Source organism: Protopterus annectens, chromosome 5.part1, assembly GCF_019279795.1.
Source record: "Protopterus annectens isolate FY-2018-M chromosome 5.part1, PAN1.0, whole genome shotgun sequence".
NCBI lineage: Eukaryota > Metazoa > Chordata > Ceratodontiformes > Protopteridae > Protopterus > Protopterus annectens.
In genome coordinates this window covers 63,994,629-64,018,364 of record NC_056736.1, presented here as the reverse complement: position 1 = coordinate 64,018,364, position 23,736 = coordinate 63,994,629, and the positions used below count along the sequence as shown (strand labels likewise).

At 39.7% G+C, this 23,736-nt stretch overlaps 1 protein-coding gene across 3 annotated transcripts in view; it reads right to left on the bottom strand.

The window, feature by feature from the left end:
- Positions 1-23,736, bottom strand: part of DIAPH3 (diaphanous related formin 3) — a 4,946,160-nt gene that overhangs the window by 2,639,959 nt on the left and 2,282,465 nt on the right. For all 3 annotated transcript variants that reach the window (XM_044072887.1, XM_044072888.1, XM_044072889.1), the window contains 2 exons: positions 9,548-9,666; positions 9,360-9,424 (listed from right to left, as the gene is read on the bottom strand). In XM_044072887.1, the coding sequence (XP_043928822.1) occupies positions 9,360-9,424; positions 9,548-9,666 (184 nt within the window). The remainder of the gene's footprint in view (positions 1-9,359; positions 9,425-9,547; positions 9,667-23,736) is intronic.

The window sequence follows — 23,736 nt, the reverse complement described above, 5'->3', positions numbered from 1 at the left end:
CTGTACGCTACATCTGAGCATTGCAGTTTACTAGCGACTGGTCACAAGTCCCTGATTAGCCTAAGAATACCTGCTCCTCACTTCAATCGACCTGTCATCCCCCAACATCTTTAACTATCCTGGGTGCCATTTTTAAGTCACTATTGCAGCTGTCCGGTCCCCTTGGCATCACGCACAAGAACAATGAGTGAAATCTTACTTGTAAACCTGCAAGTATGTCCAACTTGTGACTATAGGTAAAAAATTTTAATAGGAATGCTGCTTTGAACAAACTTGTGCAATATCCGTTGAACGGCAACCTTGTGAGTTAGTTTAACATCTTTCTTTCTTTCTGATGTTATCACTCCAGAATAAGTTTCAAGTAACTAACTGTTGTAACTCTGAATATAGACATAACACACAGCTAAAAGAAAAGTAAACAATTCACCCTGGCTAACCAAAACCACTAAACAAATGTTTCTAATTAGAAATACAGCCTGGAAAGACTGGCAAAAGAATAAAAATGAGACTAACTTTCAGATATTCAGGCAACTACAAAATAAAATGAAAAAAAATTTGTGAACGCTGATTAAAAAAAAAAAAAAAAATACTTCAAACAACAACTAGCCAACTACAAAACCAATCCACAAATTTTCTGGAAAACCATCTCATCCTTGCTTAACCCCTGGCTCCACTCAAAATCCATCACCAACCACAGACAAAAAATAAATGAAATTGCCAGTATGTTCAATGCCCATTTCATAGAAAACATAGCTAAACTAGTTACAGGCTCCAACTCCAAGACAAATATTAACTCCACAGATACTACTACTACACCCCTTCCCAAACCACCTCTAAAAACAACAAAACCTATTCTTATACTTGCCAAAATACTTCAGCTCCTAACACTCAATTTTCTCCTCTTTACAGCCCGTATCGACTACATTAATTTATAAACTTCTTAAACTAAAATCATCTTCTTCCTCCTCAGACAATCTCCCATCTGTACACTTAAAAATTGCTGCAGAATCTGTTGCTTATCCTGGCAGCATTCTTATCAATCACTCCATCAGTGAATCCTATGTCCCAAACCTTTGGAAACAATCAATAACTCCTCTGCACAAAGGAGGTAAATCAAATGACCTAACAAACTACAGAACCATCTCTATACTATCTCCCCTAGCAAAACTACTTGAAAAGTGTGTACACATGCAATTACTAAACTACCTTACCAATAACCTTCTTACACCCACTCAACATGGATTTAGGTCTGGCAATAGCACAATAACTGCCCTGGTCTCCTTTACTTACATAGTAAACAAAGCTAGGGACTTAGGACAATTAACCTCCACAATTCTAGTAATACTATTAGATCTGTCAAACGCCTTTGATTCAGTTTCTCATGATAAACTTTAACAATAACTCTTTTCACTAGGATGTTCACAACCTTCCCAACAATGGTTTAAAAGCCTAACCAATAGACAACAATGTGTTAAATGGCAAGTTTACCTATCACAATATCAGGCTAACAGAACAGGAGGTCCACAACGATCCATACTTGGACTCCTCCTGTTCAACATCTTCATTAATAGCCTACACACTGCCTCCCTACAAAGTACCTAAATTCAATATGCTGATGATTCTACTATCATTACCACATCTAACAACCTAACAGACTTTCTCCAAAAAACATAAAATGCCTTTTCCTCAATAGAATCCTGGTTAAATGAATCACAACTACTGCTTAATCCTAACAAAACTAAACTTCTACTTTTTTCTCCCAAAACACTTTCATCTCAATTTAAAATCTACTCCAAAAACAAAACATAGATTGAAGTTTTAACACATGCTAAGCTACTAGGTATTACCATAGATAATAAACTCACGTTTGAGCAACACATACACAACACCATTAAAAAAAACTTGGGACACACAGACACAAAAACTCCATGTATTCTTCAACTAAAAGAACGCTAGCCAATACCTACCTGATACCCTCTCTACTATATGGAGCTCATATTTTCACAAATCTACATATATCCCTAAAAAATAAACTTCAGTCCTGCTATTAAAAAATCACCAAGTTCATCACAGGCTTATTGTGGTGCTCCAATCACTGCAAAGTTCTTGCAAAACTAAACTGGCATTGAATTCCCACACCATCTTGAATACTTGCAACTATCTATTGCACATAAAATAATTTACAAACCAGATTCCTCTCCCACCCCAAAATCTATTCTGTACACCTATATTCCCCACCAGAACTTTAAGTTCACTTGACAATTATTAACTGTACACAAATCTAATAAAAGAGCTGGCCAGTCTCTCTCTTCTTATGCTACAGCTAAACTATGGAACGCTTTGCTAGAACAAATTACTGGTATAGATAATTTCAATACATTTAAGAATACACTAAAAACCCACCTTAACTCTCACACCTGCCTTCTACTAAAACAAATATATAAACCTTAACACACCCTTTCAACCCCACAGTGTCACCTGTTTCCCTAAACATTTATCACATCATCAACCTAAGACCCCTTTTCCTTGCTAGTCACTCATCCTTAACTGCCTCCCGCTTAACTTGTCGACATCCACCTACCTCACATCTTAATACTCTCCCATACTTTCATCTCTCTTATCCATCCTACTTAATTAACGCTTCTCGCAAACAGCCAACATATCACCTGTACTCTCTCGTCTACCTACCAAACAACTATTAAGCTCCATCTCTATAATTACCAACACCTTCAAGTTCTTTCACCTGATTATTATACTACTCTTACTGAGCCTGTGTTCTATCTACCAGCAAATATACTCTCAATTACTGTAAATGTTTCTTGTACATCATTTAAATTCATGTTTTACTTACTGTTAAAAATATGTACATTAATAAATGTGTACTTTGATATTTGTACATTTGTATATGTACACCTATATATGTAAGCATTATCTTATTACAATAAATGTATGTTTGTTGTATGTATTTTGATGCTTTTCTCCCCAGGCCTCCACTGAAAATGTGTTATTTGACTCAGACTTTCCCAGTCATCAAATGTCAATAAATAAATAAATATAAAAGGTATCACTAGTAAATGTAATAGTACTTCTGCAAGTGGTATATGGTGTGATGTTGAACAAACAATAGTATAAATGTAAAAGCAAGTACACTTGTGAGCACACAAGGTGGGTACTATTTTTAGAAATAGCTCAGATGATTAAAGTTTCTAAGCAAGAAATTAGAAAACCCAGAAAAAATGTAGAGGGAGACAATCCACTTTTCAAGAGAGAAAACTACTGTTGTCTGGGCCAACGGACGACGGCATGCACAATTACTCTGCGAGTCCGTCTGAGTTTTTAGAACAACCTTGGTTATCAAAGGAAAGGCATACAGATACATTCATGACTATGGGAATCCATCTTCCAAGACTTTGTACAATATGTCCTTGAGCAGAATTTCTCTACCTGCTAAACATATCTGCTTGAGGAGTTCTCCACAGCTGGATCAATTGCTGGAAGACTCTCAGGGTCAACTTCTATTCATGGGGATCTGGCCTGGTCCTGCTCAGCTTGTCTTGAACAACAATGGGCTTGATGGAATGTAAGCAGCCTGTTTAAGGATAGATTGTACTGAATTGCTAAATCCCACACTACCATAGCATGTCTGCAAAGGGAGTAGGATCTGTTTCTCTCTGAGAGTTTATGTACCACATCACCGTGGTACTGTCTCGTGATTACTAGTAGAGGGCATGGAATACAGGGATGATTTAGAGATTTGTGAGCATTTATTAAAGCCAACATTTCTTCCGCATCTGTGTGTTTCAGTATGTCCTGTTTCTTCCACAGTCCATAAACTTTCACCCCCTTGAATACAGCTCCCCAAATAAATCCTGAAGCATCTGTGGTAACAGACTGAGCAGTGGCTATAAGGGAAAAGGAAGAGATCTGGGATGAAATAATTACTCTTATGGGTAGATCAGTTACCTTCTTATAAATCCCAGCACTGGAGTCTGACATGATAGGGGGTGCTGATTTTGGGTCCAAACCAATTTCAGGAACCATTGAATTTTCCTCACATAATGTCTGGCCAAAGCAGTCATGAGAATGGTAGAGGCCATGATTCTCAGAATCCTGAGGTATTGCCGGGCAGATGTCGGAGACTGGCTGGAGAATATCAGAAATTGTTCCTTGTAAAGCTTTCTGTCCTGAGGAAGAAAAACTGTCATGAGGGATTTTATCCAGGAGATATCCCAGGAACATATCCCTGCAAGACAGACTAGGAAAAGATTTTTCTATGTTCAAGTGAAACTCCAGACTGTGAAAATGGTTTCTTACCTAATCGAGATATTCTTGTCAAGTTGTAAAAGCTGCTGCAAAAGTCAGTCATCTAAATATGGGAAAATCTGAATGCCCTGCAACCTGCAATTGGACATTTAAATTGTGAAAACCCTTGGAGTTATAGACAAATCAAAGGGTAAGGCAAGGAATTGAAAATGCAAACCAAACACAGGAAATCTTGAAAGACATCTGAAATCTTCGAGAACTGGAATGTAATGATAATCATCTTTTAAAATCCTGGGTTACCAAAAAACAAAGAGGTGGAATGACAGGTGATAAAGACTGTAGAGAAACCATTTTGAATTTTGAGACTTTGATGTGAAAGTTTATAAAAGAAAGATCTACGACAGGTCTCTAATTTCCTTCTTTCTTTACCTGGTCTGTCTTTTTAGAATGCCCTTGGTTTTCTGAGGATCCTCCCTCCCTTCGTTTTTTTATCTTCCCTGCCATTGCTTTCTGAAATTTTGTTTGCCTGTGCCTTGTTTGAGATTATTTATGTTTCCTAGGAAAGGATCCTTAACTGGAGGGAAAGTTCCTATTATATTTTGGCATGGAGGGTTAAAAATGAGAGGGATCCAGTGAATTAACTCATCTTTCATCAAATCTTTTAAGAACCTCAACAAAGGGTAGGATGAATAATACCTTTTTATCCCGAGGAATACTCAGGATTTCAGCTTTGATATCCTCTAGTAAATTATAGGAATATAGCCATGCAAACCTTCTCATCACTGACCAAGTGTCAGCTCCTCTAGAGAGAGCATCAGCAGTGCCATAAAAACATTTCAGAGTGTGTTGCTTTACCTGAGACAGAGGATATTGAAGAATTCAGAGATGTCTTAGTCTTTGAGGAAGGAAGATCAGCAGTCAACTTTCTCATATTATCAAAAGAAATCAGCAGAAACTTGTACACATGAGCCTGACAATTCACTACTCTAAAGGTGAAGGTAGAAGAAAAAACTTTCTTCAAAAATCTATCAGGTATTCTCCCACCACTATCAGAAGGAATAGGGTTAGCTACCAAAATATGCTTGGCAGAAGACAGCTTTAACAAAAATACCTGAAGGAGCATGAAAAGCAAAATGTATGGGTCTGAGGAACCTTATATAATTTTTCTAAATACTGGCAACACAGGAGGAACAGCTGCAGGCTGAGGAAAATCCACCTGTAATTAGTTATATCTTTGTTGGGATTCTGGAATTTCCTTTTGATCCCACTAAAATAACGCTCATTCTGGCAGTAAAAAATAACTTCTGGGGGGAATGTAAAGAGAGGCTTCATTCAGAAATGGATTCCCCCTCCTATGGTGTAGGCACGAGAAACACAACCAAAATATAATTTCTGTCTCTCAGACTGAGAATCAGAATCTGAGAGAGAGTAAAATCTTTTTTTCTTTTAAAATTCTGAAGATAGTCTTGAAAGGCTGGAAATAAGCCCTTAGTAAAATTCAGTCAATCTTCCCTGTCCATTCTATATTAAAAAAGAGGATAAAAATGCCAGACCGTTTTCTTTTCGTAGGAGAGGTCACCATCCAAAAAAAGAATCGAGGATAGGTCCTTTTCCTGGGAATCAAGTTTCTTTGTGTGGCTTCATGGTAGAGCATCATTTACTCCCTCCTACTATACCAACAAGTGTGGTTCACCCTTAATCAAAACGGGTAACCAAACAGCCACAGAGGATGTGTCTGTTTCACTGTCCTTATTGGCTTCTTGAGGATTAACACCAGAGGGAATGGGAGAAGCTAATTAGTGGTTAAAGATACCTGAAATGGCCATAGCAGAGTAGTTCACTGGCAGATGAGGAGATAAGAAAAGACAGCGTGAAGACTGAAGACTCCTGTACATCTTTCTTTCTCTTACAGACTGAGGAGAGAAGAGCTAAAGAGTCTCAAGTTTAGTCCATTCTGTATAGAAAGAAATGCCTGACCAATGGGTAAGCACGGCCTTGAAGAGTCACTGTACCACCTGACAGGAAAGTAAGTTTCGGTTAAGATTTTTAATGACAACCCACAAAACATCAAGCTCTAGCCTCTACCTTTAGTTTCTGACAAGAAAAAGTAAAACTTCTCACAAAAATTAACAATTTGAAATGATTTTCCCCACAAAGAACTCTTACAATTATAAATTTTTAGATAAAAATATTTAATATGAACCACTATAAACATCAGGTCCAGTCTTAAATTACATTTTTTGATGGAAAAAGCAAATCTCTTCATCACATAAACTGGAAGGAATTCACCAACAGGGTACTTATCTGCCCAGCCTTATGAAAGCAGTACTCTACCATTGATTACGTGAAGCCCACAGGGAAAAGTGAACTTCAATGGCAAGTTCTGAATGTTTGGCACCTTAACCACTGACTTTATACCACTCTCTTCTAGCTGTTCAGCAGTTAGGACATATGAAAGGTACCCATAAACACTGGAAATTGCAGGATGTCATATCCTTAGCAGGATATAGCCAATATAACGTATGTTAATGCAACAGTGATATAATAATAAACATTAGTAATTCTGGACATTTTGGTTGGTGAAAGTTTTTCCAGAATGAATGGTTTAGGTCTCCTCCTTTTCTTCTCCCAGTTTACAAGTCCAGTCCTTCTCTGATCCTTCATCTGTTTCTTTCTTCCCCTTTACCCTCCTATCTATTAAGCGTCTGGAACTGGAGTTCTTACATGCAGTAGTCTGCATCAAGATGATAAAGATGCAGAATTCATGTGGGTCTTTGGGCAAGCTCTTAAGCCCATACTTACAGCACCTTTTGAACCCAAAGGGCTTGTTCTCCACTATAAGACACAGCATCAAGAAAGGTTAGTAATCTTTAACCAGAACAAGTACCAACAATGTCACAAAAACACACAGCTGTAGGAATCATGCTAACATAATAAGTGTAATCAAAGAAACATTGCACTATACTGAACAAAAATCAAAAGGACAGCCTGCAGTGGAAAAAAGGTTAACACTACCACCATTTGTCTAGACAACAAAAATTATTGTTTAGATAAAGAATAGTGAGAAGAAAATTGGAACTGTCTTAATGTGTGTGTGTGTGTGTGTGTGTGTGTGTGTGTGTATTTGTTTAAGAGAAAGGTTATGAATGGGGAAATAGGGTAAGAACAGAGATTAGAATGAAATACAGAAGAGACTGGATCTTCTGACTTTATCTAAAAAAAAAAGTGTGTAAAACTGGCTAGAAAACATGCATTTTTCCCTTAGACAATAAAGGAAAACCTTTCCCAAGTTTAAGCTAATACTGAGATGTCAGATGTGAAAATGGTGCCTAGGGGATCTGCAGAGTCAATGAGGAAAGGCACACTAGGGCTTGAGGACAGGAGTCTGAGTTGGCTAAAGACTGGTTGTTGTCAAATGATTAACGTCTTTGGCGACCAGTCCAAACATTTTCCAATGTCTGGGCTATAGCACCTTACACTATGTTTGCAACAATTCCTAATAGGTCACCCAAAAAAGGAAATCAGGATCTTCAGTTTTCTTTTTTTTTTCAATAATTTTTATTTTCATTTTGCATTTATGAAAGACACAAAAATGCTCATATTTACAACATAACCGTAAGAGAAAGTTCCACATTGTAGTCAATATAGAAGCATGAAGGTCATATAACAAACCTATTTACACTATATACATAGATGCTTTCTCAAACAAGTATAAACAATATAAAGACAACACATACATTAATGTTTGCAGCACCATATTTTGTTGCGAGTTTGTGAGTATACTGCTAGGTTCCCTTATAACATGTTACTCTATAGTGTTCATGATGTTTTATGCTAGTACGATATTAAAGGTTTGTTCCCAAGGGATCTTCAGCTTTCTAATATGTAAATTATCAGTCAAGACCTTATACAAAAATGACATTAGAAATGTTACCTTTGGCCTGTATATTCATCTTACACCACATCCACCTCAAAGCATGCACAATACACTGAACAAAATAAACTAAGAACAGGGACACTGCTGTAACCACACACATACATACAACCATGTGCATATCAATGGTTTTCTATTTTTATCTGTGAATTTATATGTTCTTGTTGTTTATTAGCTCCTAGGCTGAATGTATAGTTTGTTGAGACCAGTATTCTCTCCAGTTAACAAAATAAAACAAAAATGCTAAATTTCAATTCTATTGTAGTAAAAAAGGTATAAACTATTCAAACAAAACATTTACCTCAGGACTGCCCCTGTACGCCTGTACTACTAATGGACAGAGGTAGCTCCTAAATACTTTATCCCATTCATGGGTCCTCGCAAATAACTTATGCTATGATTCTCGTCATTATTAGGGATAATATACAATTATCGGGTCTATATTACAAGCACGAAAATGCTTCTAAGCAAATACGGAAAGAGCGACACATTCATCGAATTGCATTTAAGCAATTCGATGAATATGTCATAGGGCAAGGAGATAGTTGGCCAACTTCACGGAGTTGCCCTTTCCTTCCCTATAGTGCAATCTACGAGTTGATATATTTAGTTAGGGAGGTGTGGGGGGCCTGTTTATGATGTTAAATTATTTTTTTTAGCGAACAACCACTTTTTTTCCATAGGGAAAAATTCACATATGTGGCCGTTCGTTATTTTTAGTTTTCATGCATTATATGTCAACTTTTATGTAGTCGCACATATGCACTTTCATTCTTATAATATAGACCCCAATTATTGACCATGGGATGGGTAAGACCAAACTAAAACCAAATGGGACAGGTTATTTCAAGCACAACAAGGCTTGCAAGGGGAGCTAACCTAGTACTTACCTATGAACCTATAAGACTAAAGCTTTCTACAATCCACTTATGTATGTGTTTTACTGTTTTCTATCGATGCTACAACACAGATCTCTTGTATATCTCTTAAAAAGTGAAATTATATCTGCTATGCTTTTTTTTCAGTTTAAAAATGCAGCTGATGCCAAATAACCAAATAAAAATTTCCCATGGAAACTGTTCCTAGTGTATAAAAGGAAAAAAAAAGTATTTTTATGACTTTTTGTTTATAGGCTAGATAAAAGCATTGTAAATACACTCACCTTTCTGGCTAGCTCAGCAGCTCTTATTTCAAATTCTTCTGCTCTTGCCTTTTCTACACAAATGTCTGCAAATATAAAAATCAAGACAATACTGCATTCAAAACTAAACCATCCATACAAGACATATATACTGAATTTACATGGTTATGAGATACCAGTACATAGGATTAAATAAAATTAATACTTACCAATAAGGTGACTAAAATCTACATCAAGCCGTTTACGGTATGCAAAGTCTGGGTCTGTGCCACTTCGATGCAACACTACCTGAGAGACGCACTCATCAATTACTTTGAAGTACTGAGGCCTGTGGGAAGGAACAAATCAAATCTCCCATCAGAGAATAAATTCATATAAAATTATACAGAAGCATCACTTTAAATGGCTAGAGCGCACCATCTGTAGTACAGTTTTATTTTTCATTTTTTGTTACATTTTAATCACTGCATTGTAAACAAGAAAGATTATTAAATGCAGCACCACCTTCCTTCAACAGGTGAAAGTGGAAAGACAAAAAGTTAAAAAATTCTTACTACGAAACAGATGCATGATGCTAACTCTACATGCGTGATATCTCAGTGCCCAAGCATGACCTGATTACTTTTTTGGTTGCGTAACTTTATAGTCAGTTGTGAAGGTTATAAAACCATATTGTAGCACACATTTTGTATCTGGTGTTGCTGGTGTGGTGCATCAGCCATAACCCAGGTCTGCTCCCCAATTCTCAGAAGGGCTGAATGGAGGAAGAGATGGAGGATCAAGAGGTCAATGGACTGACTGCACTCCTATCCCTGAAGTAGGATGTGGACCTATTTACTGCATTTTGGTTAATGATGGAGAATGGAGCTAGGAGGTGGGAGTCATAAAACAGTCATACGTAACAGCTGTTCAAGAGAGAAAACACATTAAGCAGCATTTTTATGCATCTCTGTGTTGATAAATTACCTGGTAGGAATAGAGATGTCACAGCATCATGAAAAAAACCATGTCTCCTGTGGCATGACAGCAGATCCCATTCCACATGCCACTCCCATAACAGATAATACATAGTGAAACAATCTTCTAACTCGTGGTGTGCAATGATAGCATGCAGAACAGAATGAAATTCATTATCACTTCCAGAAGTTTCAGCTGAATCAGAAATCAGAACTCATTCAATCTGCATGCTGCTACAGCTGCAATCCTTTTAAATTACCACTAGTGGGTAGCACCATACAGAGATTCAACCCCTGATACAAAAAACGTTTTTAGAATAATGAATTTCCCACTCAAGCCTGCTGCCCTCTGTTTAATCTTTCCCAGTCTTACAAAAAAATTCTGGGCTGACAGTCAAATTAGGATTGCCAGTGGAGTAATTTCGTACACAATCTTTGCCACTGAACCAGTAAAGTGACATATTAAGCAACAATGAAAAAACATTAATATTACTGTTGAAGGGACTGTGGGAGAGAGATTTTAGAACCACACATTTTAATACTGTCCTTTCAACACAACTAGGAGGACTTCAAAACAAGCAATTTCAGCAGAACAGAGTTTTCAAACTTACCAATTACTAGTTACATATTTAAGCAAATAAAAATATCTTGAAGTCAAAATATAAGCTCTCTGCTTCAGCCTTTATTATCCTTAAATTAATATGCCCTTTTGTTTTTTAATTATTATTCACAAAACAAAGAATCTAGAATCAGTGCAACATAAATGAAGAATCTCTTTCTTTACCGGAAAACAGAAGTCTTCAACATGACCATCATACACTGTTTAATACATTTAATGAAATTATGTAGCTCAGATGATATGAGCTACACAGCACAGTGCTATTAAGCAAGGGAGTAAACATGACCATTGGCAAATGCAAACAAAGAATGAATGGAATGGTTGCTTTATTAATATCATAGTTTGCAGACCAAATGTCATGAAACCATCACACTATTGGAATTAATGGCATGCATAACAGTGGAAAACAAAGAGATGACTGAAAACAAATATAGCAACTCACACAGTAAAAAATACACAAGAGAAATGAAATGAGGACTAAAACCAGATTTGGCAAGATACAAGGTAAACGAACATGAAAAGTAATAATGCCCAAGATAAACATACGTTATAATTTAGTATCACTATACTAGACATCTACTCTCAACCTTCGCATTGTCAGTTCAAAATTACTTTAGACACATGCACATAAAAATTGCGTGTCAAAGGTCTAGTCCTAATACTAAACTAAATGCATGGCATGACTTTTCCTTAGGCAATGAATTCAGACTGTCACACAAAGCAATCTTCCATTAATACATGTCTTGCATCAAACCACATCAAGCAGCCATAGAAGCAAGCATGAGGATCATGCAAGTACTAACTTAGCAGTGCTTGCAAACAGTCACATAACACTCAACATTTTCACCATACTAACTGACATCACTGCTCCTTCCACAGATCTCCTGATACCTGCGCTTGTTAGATGTCCTACAAACAAAAATGTTTCCGTAAACTGTCAGGTATATTACTACATAATTTACCCCCTCTTTAACCAAGTTTTAAATGCTTTTTTTAATCTGAACACCAGTGTTGTGATACTTGTGCAAATTCAGTAATAAGAAGGAAGACGAGCAATATGAACAAAATGCAACACTTCTCCATCCACAAGGCCTGTAGCTTACTTATCAAATCCTGAACTACCACTTCAAAAAGAAAAGTAAAACAAAGCAGCACCCTATATTTTCATTAAACACACACAAAGTGTCAGCTTGAGAAACATTATGGGTGATTAGCAGTCCAATGACCCCAAGAGCTCTAATTTGGTAACTGATTGCTCCTGTTCAAGGACCAGGTAGACATGATAAAACAATTTTATTTACTCTCACTTTAAGCTACCACTTTTACCCCACCCTATCTAATAATCCCATTTTACTTAATTATTCCCACTCCTCACAACTGTGGTAACTTGGAAATACAATGAGCAAAAACATGGAATTAAATTGACTATTACAAATGTAAAAAGAGCAAACCATCTTTTGGGCAAAATACTTGTCCTTCCCAAAGTAGTTCAGGTACAGTTTTCAAGTCATTTTATGCATACTTCTGACTTGAAGAAATGCTAGTTTTGTCCTCAAAAGCCTGTCCATTTTCTTTCCATGTTATTTATATGCTACATGTGTATTTACCCTGCTAGCTTGGTTCAGCTGAACACTTTTTTGAAATATTACTACAGACACAATACAAAGGTTACTACAAACTTCACAACTTCTTTGCAGAAGCAGTGGAAGTATTTTTTTTAATCAGGAAGCCACTGTTATACTCATCATTGATTCTGCTCTTGCAAACTCTGAATCCAAACTTTAGCATACAATATTATACTCCTGTTTTAATCCACATCTGATTGTTGAATGTGAATTGTGATACACTGTCTCCACCTGTGCGCCCTATCTGATTTGAAGAGTTTTTGTGTTCCAGTTTAATGAGCCAGTCCCTAGAAAGTGAAAGAAACAAACAGGGATAGAAGAAACAACAATGAAATTATTACATCTGCTTTGCTTTGATCCCCCCAAAGTGCCTCCATTTCTGTGCTTCATCCTTTAAGGCATACACAACTATCATGCCCTTCCTACAAACAGTATCTGGATACTTCAACACAAGGGAGTGAATCTAAGCCACAAAAGAAGAAAGATTATGCATGTCTGTCTGTCATTACAGATTACTTATACCCAAGAAAGTGAACAAGACACAATATAAGTACCCAAGTAATCTCAATAGAAAAAAAGTCTGCCTTAAATAATGGGTTAGCAGGCTTGAGTGTCAGGATCTATTGGTCTAAGTGAAGCTTGACTTCTGTAATCCCATACCAAACTTTCAAATCCCCATGAATAAATCAAAGAATGTTTTTGTACTATGTTTTCTAGCTATCATCATTCAAATAAAGATGCACTACATGATGACAGAATGTATTCTTGGATCTGTAAGAACTTTAATCTTTTTAGCTATTTTTCCTTAAACCTGAACTGTAATACAGTCAGCATATCCATGAAATGGTAGAAGACAGAATGTTCTGGAAAGCAAAATAATGTTGACGCCTTTGCTCTCTCACATCGGGAAGTGACTACAAAGCTAAAAGAGTAGCACTCCGTGCCTTTGCAATATCAAAAACGTACAATTAAGGGAAATATAGGTGCCAAGCCACCATAGAATGACACTGTCTATTCAAGGAAACACTGGCATTCTGTAATCAATCCCATCCAAAGGTGAACCACAAAAAAGATGCTGGCTGGGTGAGTTATAAGGGTCTATATCATATGAGTGAATCGCACAAATTGCGAACACTCATATCGAACGTAATGGACCTCAAACTTCCTATTGTAGGGGGCTGCACCCCCACACTCCCCGCCAAATATATATTTCCAATTCTGAGATTGCACTACAGTGAGGAAAGGGCAAATATCCCATTCTTCACTGTACCGCAATCTCAGAAAAAGCACTTAGAGATCCAGTATGTATATTATAAGCGTTCGTAATTTGTGCGATTTGCTCATATGATACAGACAGAGTTATAAGCATCACTAACATATATTACTTTCTTATCAAGTAAAAGGATGAGGAATTGTCCTAATGTTAAGATCTCTTCCTCACAGATACAATGGCTTGATTCAGACTTGACTAGCCTTGCAGTAGTCTGCTGCCTGATACCCTAGTATTTACCTATGAACTTATGGAAGGCTATTTTATTTAGCAAGAGGAAATATACCCTGCACAAGTATTATTAAAATAAAGAATGGAAATACCAGTGTAAAGTAACAAGAGACACTAGAAATCAGACCATAGTCTAAAGGTGATCAAGCCCAAAGGGTGGGCAAATGAGTTAAATATAAAATGTCTGTCTAAGAGACAGGAAAAAATAAACTGAAAAACATATATGACGTCCATCATGTGCTTTACTCTTGGGTTCTCCTGAGTCTTAGAAGCTTGCTGGCAAAGCAAGGGACAAAAGACATTGCATCTAAACCTGCTCTTCTGAAAAAGGAAGCTTACTACTCTATCAGAAAGACAACTAGGGTCTTTCTCAAGGAGTAAACAGTCACAAGAGGGAAACTACATAACACTGCCTTGTAGAGACTCTGGCACATATGAAATACAAGGCAGAAAAACAAGAGTTCTTAATCTAAAAAAACTGCCACAATACTGCAAAAGTGATGAGATATGCTGGGACATGAGACTGAGTCATCTCAAACAAAAGATTAAAAGAGTAAATGCTAATACTGAAATGAAAGAGAAGGGTTTAAGGTGACACTGAAAAAGAAATGGGGAGGGTTCAGCTATGAATCTTCCTTTTCTTTTGGGTGCTCCTGTTAGCGGTTACCACAGCAGATCATCAGTTTCCATTTCTTCCTGTCCTCCGCATCTTGATCTGTCACACCAACCACCTGCATGTCCTCTCTCACCACATTTATAAACCTTAGCTTAGGCCTTCCTCTTTTCCTGTTACCTGGCAGCTCTATCCTTAGCATCCTTTTCCCAATATACCAAACATCCTTCCTCAGCACGTCCAAAGCAATCTTAATCTCGCCTCTCTGGCTTTGTCTCCAAACTATCCAACCTGAGCTGTCCCTCTAATGTAGTCATTTCTAATCCTGCCCATCCTCGTCACACCCAATGAAAATCTTAACATTTTTAACTCTGCCACCTCCAGCTCTGACCCGTGTCTTTGTCAATGCCACTGTCTCAAACCCATAAAACATAGCTGGGTCTCACTACCATCTTGTAGACCTTCCCTTTCACTCATACTGGTACCAGTCTGTCACAAATCACGCCTGAGACTCTTCTCTACCCACTTCACCCTACCTGCACTCTTTTCTTCACTTCTCTTCCACACTCACCATTACTCTGAACTGCTGATCCCAAGTACTTAAAAACATCCACTTTCACCAGCTCCACTTCCTGCATCCTCACCATTCCTTTGTCCTCCCTCTCATTCACACACATATATTCTGTCTTAGTCCTGCTGACCTACATTCCTTTCTTTTCTAGAGCACATCTCCACCTCTCCTGGATCTCCTCAACCTGTTCCCTATTTTCATTACAAATCACAATGTCACCCGCAAACAACATAGTCCACTGGGACTCCTGTCTGATCTAGTCTGTCAACCTGTCCACCACCATTTGCAAATAAGAAAGGGTTCAGAGTTGAGCTTTGATGTAATCCCACCTCCACCTTGAACACATCTGTCACTCCTACCGCAGACCTCACCACTATCAAACTGCTCTCATATATATCCTGTACCACTCTTACATACTTCTCTGCCACTCCCGACTTCTCATACAATACCACAAGTCCTCTCTAGGCACCCTGTTGCATACTTTCTCTATGTCCACAAAGACATAATGCAAATTCTTCTGACCTTCTCTATACTTCCCCATCCACACTCTCAGAGCAAACATTGCATCAGTAGTGCTCTTTCCTCGCATGAAACCATATTGCTGCTCACTATTCATCACCTCCCCTCTTAACCGAGCTTCCACTGCTCTTTCCCACAGCTTCATGCTGTGGCTGATCAATTTTACACCTCTGTAGGTACTACAGCTCTGCACATCACCCTTATTTTTAAAAATCTGTATCAATGCACTTCTCCACTCTTCAGGCATCCTCTCGCTATCCAAGATTTTGTTAAACAATCTGGTTAAAAACCCCACTGCCACCTCTTCTAAACATCTCCATGCTTCCACAGGTATGTCATCTGGACCAACAGCCTTTCCATTCTTCATCGTCTTCATAGCTGTCCTTAATTCCTCATTGCTAATCCACTGCTCTTCCTGATTCACTATCTCCACATCATCCAACCTTCTCTTTCTCATTGTCTTCATTCATCAGCCCCTCAAAGTACTCTTTCCATCTGCTGAACACACATTCCTCACTTATGAGTACTTTTCCCTTGTTATCCTTTATCACCTGCTGCATATCTTTTCCATCTCAGTCTCTCTGTCTAGCCATTCGCTACAGGTCCTTTTCTCCCTCCTTAGTGTCCAACTTTTCATACAACTCGCCATACATCTTATCCTTAGTCTTCGCCACCTCTCTCTTCACCATACACTTCATTTCCTTATACTCCTGTCTACTTTCTTCATCTCTCTGACAATCCCACTTCTTTGCCAAGCTCTTCCTCTGTATACTCTCCTGTAATTCTTCATTCAACCACCAGGTCCTCCTTCCTCTGTCCAGATGTCACATCAAGCACCTTTCTAGCCGTCTCTCTTACAACCTCTGCTGTGGTTGCCCAGCTATCTGGTAACTCTTCACTGCCACCCAGTGTCTGTCTTAACTCTTCTCTGAACTCCACGAATATAGAACTAAATGCAGCTACAAACAATAACTGACACTTCCTAAGTCCTGGTTCCCAAAAAAGGAAGTTATGTACTCACCATAACATTCCATGTATGCTGCCTATCTCGATGTTCATTCTTACAATGATGGGTTCGGAGCCGATCTCGTCTCCGACTTGGCCGAATACATAGCTGAAAGTCTCAAACTTGGTTCGTGGCAAGTAGGTATCCCACAATGCAGTGGTGTAATTCCCCAGATCTTGGTTGGTGCTACTACTGAATGAAATGTAAAACTATATATATATATATATATATATATATATATATATATATATAAATAAATATATATATATATATATATGTATATGGGTTCCATACACTAGATTGAATTTTCCCCTATTCGAAATAGTGCATGGAATGCTCACTGCAGCAAAAGTGCACTTACGCTAAGTTCAGTACAACGAACGGGTGTTGTACTGAACTTCCGTGCAGTACTCACGGACCTTAGGGTTAGGGCACGGGTCATAGTAAGGCTATCCCCTTACTATGACCCATGTCCTAACCCTAAGGTCTGTGACGACTGCAGCATAATGAAGGACATGGCAATGTCCTCCACTATGGTGCAATAGTCACGAGCCTTAGGGTTAGGGCATGGGTTAGGGTAAGGTGATAGCTTTACTAACTATCTCCTTACCCTAACCCGTGCCCTAACCCTAAGGTCCGTGACTATCACACCACAGTGGAGGACACAGCTTGTTTTTTATGTCCTCCACTGTGCTGCGGTGTTTTCGGTGAAGTGTACTTACGCAAAAGTTAACTTTCATTAAAGTGAACATTTTTCGTAGAAGTGAGGCTTCCTATTACAAGTTCGAAGTAGTGAACTTTTGTTCTTGTAATAGGAATCCATATATATATATATATATATATATATATATATATATATATATATATATATACACTCAAATATATACTATCCCCCATAGAAGGAGAAACAAACTGAAACAAAGAACTCGAGGGTACTAAAACATCCACCAGGTCCACAAGGAGTCTTTGGCAGGGGGAAGGAGGGAGGGTTTGTAAGAATGAATGGTGAGATTGACAACAAACATGGAACATTATGGTGAGTACATAACTTCTTTATGTTATGTTGTCCTATCTCGCCTTCATTCTTACAAAGATTGGACAGTGTCCCTAGCACCTTTTTCCCTGGGTGGCTCACGAGAGTACACCTTTAAGCACGGTGGCCCTGTCCCTGGAGGACAAATCCACTTTGTAATGTGTGATAAAAGTATGAGGAGTGGTCCAAGTAGCTGCTGCACAAATATTATCCATAGGAATTCTGGCTTGAAAAGCAGAGGATGTAGCCATTGCTCTAGTGGAATGAGCCTTCACTTTGAATGGTAAATCTCTGTTATTTGAGGTATAGATGTACGTAATACAGTTTGAGAGCCAATTGGAAAGAGTAGTTTTAGAAAATTTTTTGCGACAGTGAAGGATATGAATAACTGGTCAGATTTTCTAAAATATTTGGTCCTATGCAAATAGAATTTGAGTTGTCTATACATGTCTACTTGATGTAATTTGTATTCTTCCTTGTTGCTGTGATCAGGACAGAACACTGGAAGCTCAATAGATTGAGCTACATTAGTTGAAGAAGAGACTGGGTAAAAATGATAAATTAGTTCGCAAGGATACCCTATCTTTATGAAAAATCAAATATGGCGGTTTGATAGAAAGAGCTTGCAACTCTGATACTCTTCTAGCAGATGTTACAGCTACCAGAAAAATGGTTTTCCAGGAAAGGAACTTGAGGTGTGAAGATGATGAGGGCTCAAAGGGTGGTAACGTCAGGTGAGACAAAGTAAAATTTAAATCCCAAGGAGAAGGGGGTTCCTTAAAGGGAGGTCTTAATAAGGAGGCACCTTTCAAGAAGGCTCTAAACAACCTGTGAGACATTAAGTTCGAGATAGAATCACCAATGTGGAAATTTGACATTGCAGTGAGCTGTACTCTGATAGCTGCTGCAGCTGAACCTTGTTGAAAGAGTTCTGCCAAAAATTCTAAAATCGAATGGTTGGGTGCAGAAAAAGGATCAATGTTCCTGTTTTGAGCCCAAAGGGAAAACCTTTTCCATTTGCTAGAATACAGTTTTCTAGTGGAAGCTTTATGAGAGGACATTAAGATATGTTTAACTGTAGGAGTGAAATTCTGAAGCCTGACTAAATTGGGAAGTGGAGCAGCCAAGCTGCCAATTTTGGGTGTGGAGAGAAGGATAAAGCACACCTGACATATGTGTCAGCAGGTCTAGAACTGGGTCCAGAGTCCAAGCCTTCTCCTGAAGATGAGGCCAAAGGAAGGGGAACCAAACTTGATGAGGTCAGTAAGGGGCAATGAGAATTATCCTGCTTCCCAAGGACTGTGCTTTCTGAATGACTCTGGGTATGAGAGGAAATGGAGGAAAGGTATACAGAAGTCCCGTGGGCCAATCGTGAGCAAGTGCATCTCTGGGTGTCTCCTCTGGAGGGGTGATTAGGGTAAAGTAGTTGCTGTACTTGGCATTCATGGTAGTGGCAAAAAGATCGCAGCAAGGCAGACCCCATGTTCGGAAAATCATTCTCGCTACATTCTGATTGAGAGACCACTCGTGAGGCATTAAAATTGCCCTACTCAGCTTGTCTGCTATCACGTTGGACTTCCCCAGAATGTGCATTGCTATTAGAAAGAGCTGGGAAGAAACTGCCCATTACCAAACTCTTAGGGCCATGCGACAAAGGGGGTAAGATCGGATTCCCCTCTGCTTGTTTATGTACCAAACCATAGACATATTGTCTGACTGTATCGCAATTGTCTCTAGAGGGAAAGAGTCGTGAAGTGCTTGCAACGCAAGAAGCACTGCTCTCATCACTAGAACATTTACATGCAAGTGAGCCTCGTGTTCTTGCCATGTACCTTGGCCTGTTCTCCCCAGATAATGACCCCCCACCCTATCTGGGAAGAGTCCGTGGTCACTGTAGCTATGGGTTGTTGAGGAACAAAGGATCTCCCTATGGTCACATGACTGGAGTGTATCCACCATCTTAAGTCTTTCTTGCATGATTCCGTTATCCCGATCGGGTGAGACATAGGAAGCTCTGGAAGTGACCATTGGGAGAACAGCAGCCATTGAAAAATCCTCATGTGCATTCTGGCAAGAGGAACCAGTGTTATTGTGGAAGCCATTTTCCCTAGCAATTTTAGAATTATCTTTGCTTTTACCTTGGTCTTGGGAAGAAGATAAAGTATCTGTTGTCTGAGTGCTACAAATCATTCTGTTGGAAGATGTGCTACCATGGAAGCGGTGTCTAGATCTGCGCCTATAAATGTAATATGTTGACAGGGCAACAAGGCAGAATTTTGAAAGTTGACTGTAATACCCAACTGAGTGCAAACATCCAATGTTAGATCCCTGGCTTAATTGGAATAAATGCTTGGTGGTGGCAGATAGGAGCCAGTCATCTAGATAGGGAAACACTCAGAATCCTAGACGTCTCAGGTGAGCCATGACTACTACCATGCATTTGGTCAACACTCTGGGGGCTGTAGTGAGACCAAAGGGCAGAGCTCGAAACTGGTAGTGACTGGCTCCCAGCCAGAAGTGGAAGTACCTTCTCGATGTCCTGTCCATTTTTATGTGGTAGTAAGCATCTTGAAGGTCTATCGAGCACATCCAATTGTCATTCCCTAAAAAGGGAAATACATACTGCAGTATCACCATTCGGAACTTTGACTTATTGACAGATATGTTTAATTAGCTTAGGTCTAATATGGGTCTCCAGTCCCCTGTTCTTTTTGGCACCAAAAAGAATCTTAAGTTCCGAATGTGATTTGGTCTGCAGAGACTTCTTAGATGACTCTTTTTTGCAGCAACTTTTGAATCTCTAAAGTTGCTTGCTCCCTTAGATTGGGTGGATCATCTGGGATTGTTCTGGTCTGTGGAACAGGATGGGAGACTGGAATGGAGTATCCTCTGGATATTATTTGTAGTACCCATTTCTCTCTTGTGATAGTTTTGCCAGGCTTCTGGGTACATGGATAAATGTCCTCCGACTGCCTCCATAGTAGAGCAGTCGGGCCTCCTTTCAGGAAAGCTGATAAGGGCGTCTGCGAAAGGAATCTCAGTCGCCCTGGTTCTGTGGGCCCCCGCTGCCATTGAGGCAGTGTCTACCGTTGTTACCTCCCCCTCTGCCCCTGGGGAAGGAATCACCCCGTGCATCCAGGAAAACTCTCTGGGATCTTTTGAACCACATTTTCTCACTTTTCTGACCTTTACGATAAGGTCTTGAAGGTACAGAAAAACATACTCCAACGGCAGAGAGAGTTTTTCCTTCCTGCTTGCATCAGGTGAAAGTCTCTTTTACTTTGGGTCCAAAGAGTGAGGAAACATCAAAAGGGGCATTAGTAAAAATAGACTTAAAGGGCTCCGAAAAATTGTACAACTGCATCCAGGAGTGTCTCCTAAGGGAAACTCCAGAACCCGCTGCCCTACTCGCTCCATCAGCTGCGTAGGATATCAGCCTTATTGAAGGGTTGACAATGGAATTTAAGGTGGACAGCTGGGAGAAGACCTTCTCATTCACCCTCGCAGCTAATGTACCTTGCAGAGCATCTCCTAGCTCTTTCAAGAGATCTCTTTGTAGCTTTGTAAAGTGAGATAGGTAGTTCAGAGATCAGAGTGAAAATGTCGCTGACGAAAAGACACACTTCCCGTATCTGTCCATCGTTCAAGAGTCTTTGTCCGGAGGATGAACAGATGAGGATGACTCTGAAATTCCTTCTTGTTGGCTGCTGCCACCACCCTAACATCTACAGGTACCCCCTTAGTGAGAAAATCCTTTCCCGAAGGAGCTGACAAGAATTTGTTGGGTCTCCGAGGGACTGGTTCCATTGTGTCAGGTGACTCCCACACCTTTCGACTAACCAGGTCCATTAGCTCATCGAAAGGTGGGGACACCCAGGATGCTGAAGGCTGAGACCCAAAAGCCTTCAGGTACACTGACTCCTCCCCTCAGAAGGGGTGGTGGCCTGCCAGCTGCCTCTCTGCTTCAGGATCTCTAGAATATCTGCAAATGAGATATCATCAGAGGACGACCATGGGGACCCTTCTGACTCCTCGAGGTCAGTGTCAGAAGTGATGGACGAATCTGGGGAGTCTACGTGCTTCCTCTTGCAAGTTCTCTTTCGAGGTGGCTCCTCGGAAGGATATTCTGGGGAGGCCTCGAAAGAAAAGGGTTCATCCACTGGAGGATCCTGAGGCTCTGGATCTCTACTGTCCTGTGGAATGGGTGGTGCAGAGACAGTGGCCGGTGACTTAGGGGAAGACTGGTAATATCCTTCTGTGGCACTGTATGGGTAGACAACACACTCCTCATCAGCTCAAAGGTGGATACCACTGGCTCTGAAGACTCCCTCGGCTCCGACGAGTCAGAGAAAAGCACCGGAACCAGCGAGATTGGACCTGAGGCCAATGTGGGAGCCAAGCTAACCCGGGTCGATGCTCTGAGGGGCAGGCTCGGCACTGAAGATGATTGGGTCCGAGACTCTCCCCAGGTCCATCCGGGGAACCCCGGCTCCCAGACTTCCTGACAGCACCGAGAGTGACGGAGCAGAAGTCTGCTCCATGAACACCGAAGGGGGTATCGGAATTGATGGATCCACAGTAAGTGGTACCAAGCACTCCGAAGGTCCAGCTTGACTCGGAGGAGGAACAACAGTGGGTACAATCAGTGCAGTAGGCTCTGAGACCAAAAGGGTCTGCACATACCACCCGTTCCACATCATCATCAGATAAGCTCCTGAAGGATAGGGATGGAGAGCGAGACCTAAGCTGAATGGGAGATCTCAATGTCAGAGAAACTGGTGAAATATCCATGGATCAGCTCCGAGAAGAGGTATCTTGTGGCTCCGAGGACTTTGGAACTGAAGAACCAGGCTTGCCAATTAGTATAACCTCCAAGGACTGTGTAGCCGAGGAAGTAGTAGCCTTAGAAATTTTTGGCAACTTGACTGGCAGCTCCAACTGAGCCGATGATGCAGGTGATAGTCTTTTCTGGGATTTTTCCTTTTTGAAAGAAGGAGAAGAGGAAGAAGAGCTGTGGATAGCTTCCTCAAAAGTTGGCTTTAATAGCTCTTTAAGGATCAATTTGTTTCTCCTTTCTTGTAGAATCCTTGCAATGAAGGAATGACAAAACGTACAATCCTCTTGTAGATGAATTGCTCCAAGGCAATGCACACATATTGCATGTCCATCTGTAACAAACACTTTTTGTGAACACTTCTGGCATTTATTAAAGCCCAAAAGAAAGTATTAACTATTGAACTGCTAAAACTAGACTAAGTAATAAACTACGGGAAAACACGAAGGAGAGAGACAAGGGAGTAAAATGGGGCCTCAAATGCAAAACGCCCTATTTTCTAGACAAAACAACACACTAAATACAAGCCCTCTAACTTAAACAGGCAAACAGCTCTCTAACTTAAACAAGCTACTAATAAACTACGACAGACACAACAACAACCACTACAAGGGATACAGTTAGGCCTACGAAACAACGGCCAAAGGCTGCACCAAAGGGGATAAAACTATAACTATTCAAATATAATGCAAGAAAAGGCACAAGAATTTATATATGAGTAAATACTAAGCTATTATAAAATAGAACAGTATTACAGGAAATATGAGAAATATAAAGAAATGTTGTCACAACTTAGCAATGGCCAAGATGAGCGCATCTAACCTCATAAAGCGGCAAACGAGATCTGGGGAATTACACCACTGCCTTGTGGGATACCTACTTGCCACAAGCCAGGTTTGAGACTTTCAGCTATGTATTCGGCCGAGTTGGAGCCGAGACTGGCTCCGAACCCATCATTGTAAGAATGTAGGTGAGACAGGACAACATAACATCCTTGCGTTACAAAATCAGACCTGTTAACAGAGATGCATCAAATTCCTGGTACTTCAAAGAACCCTAAGGCTTCTCTTGTTGATAACTTCCTCTTCAGTATTAATGTCTTCATATTTGAAGTTGCTCTA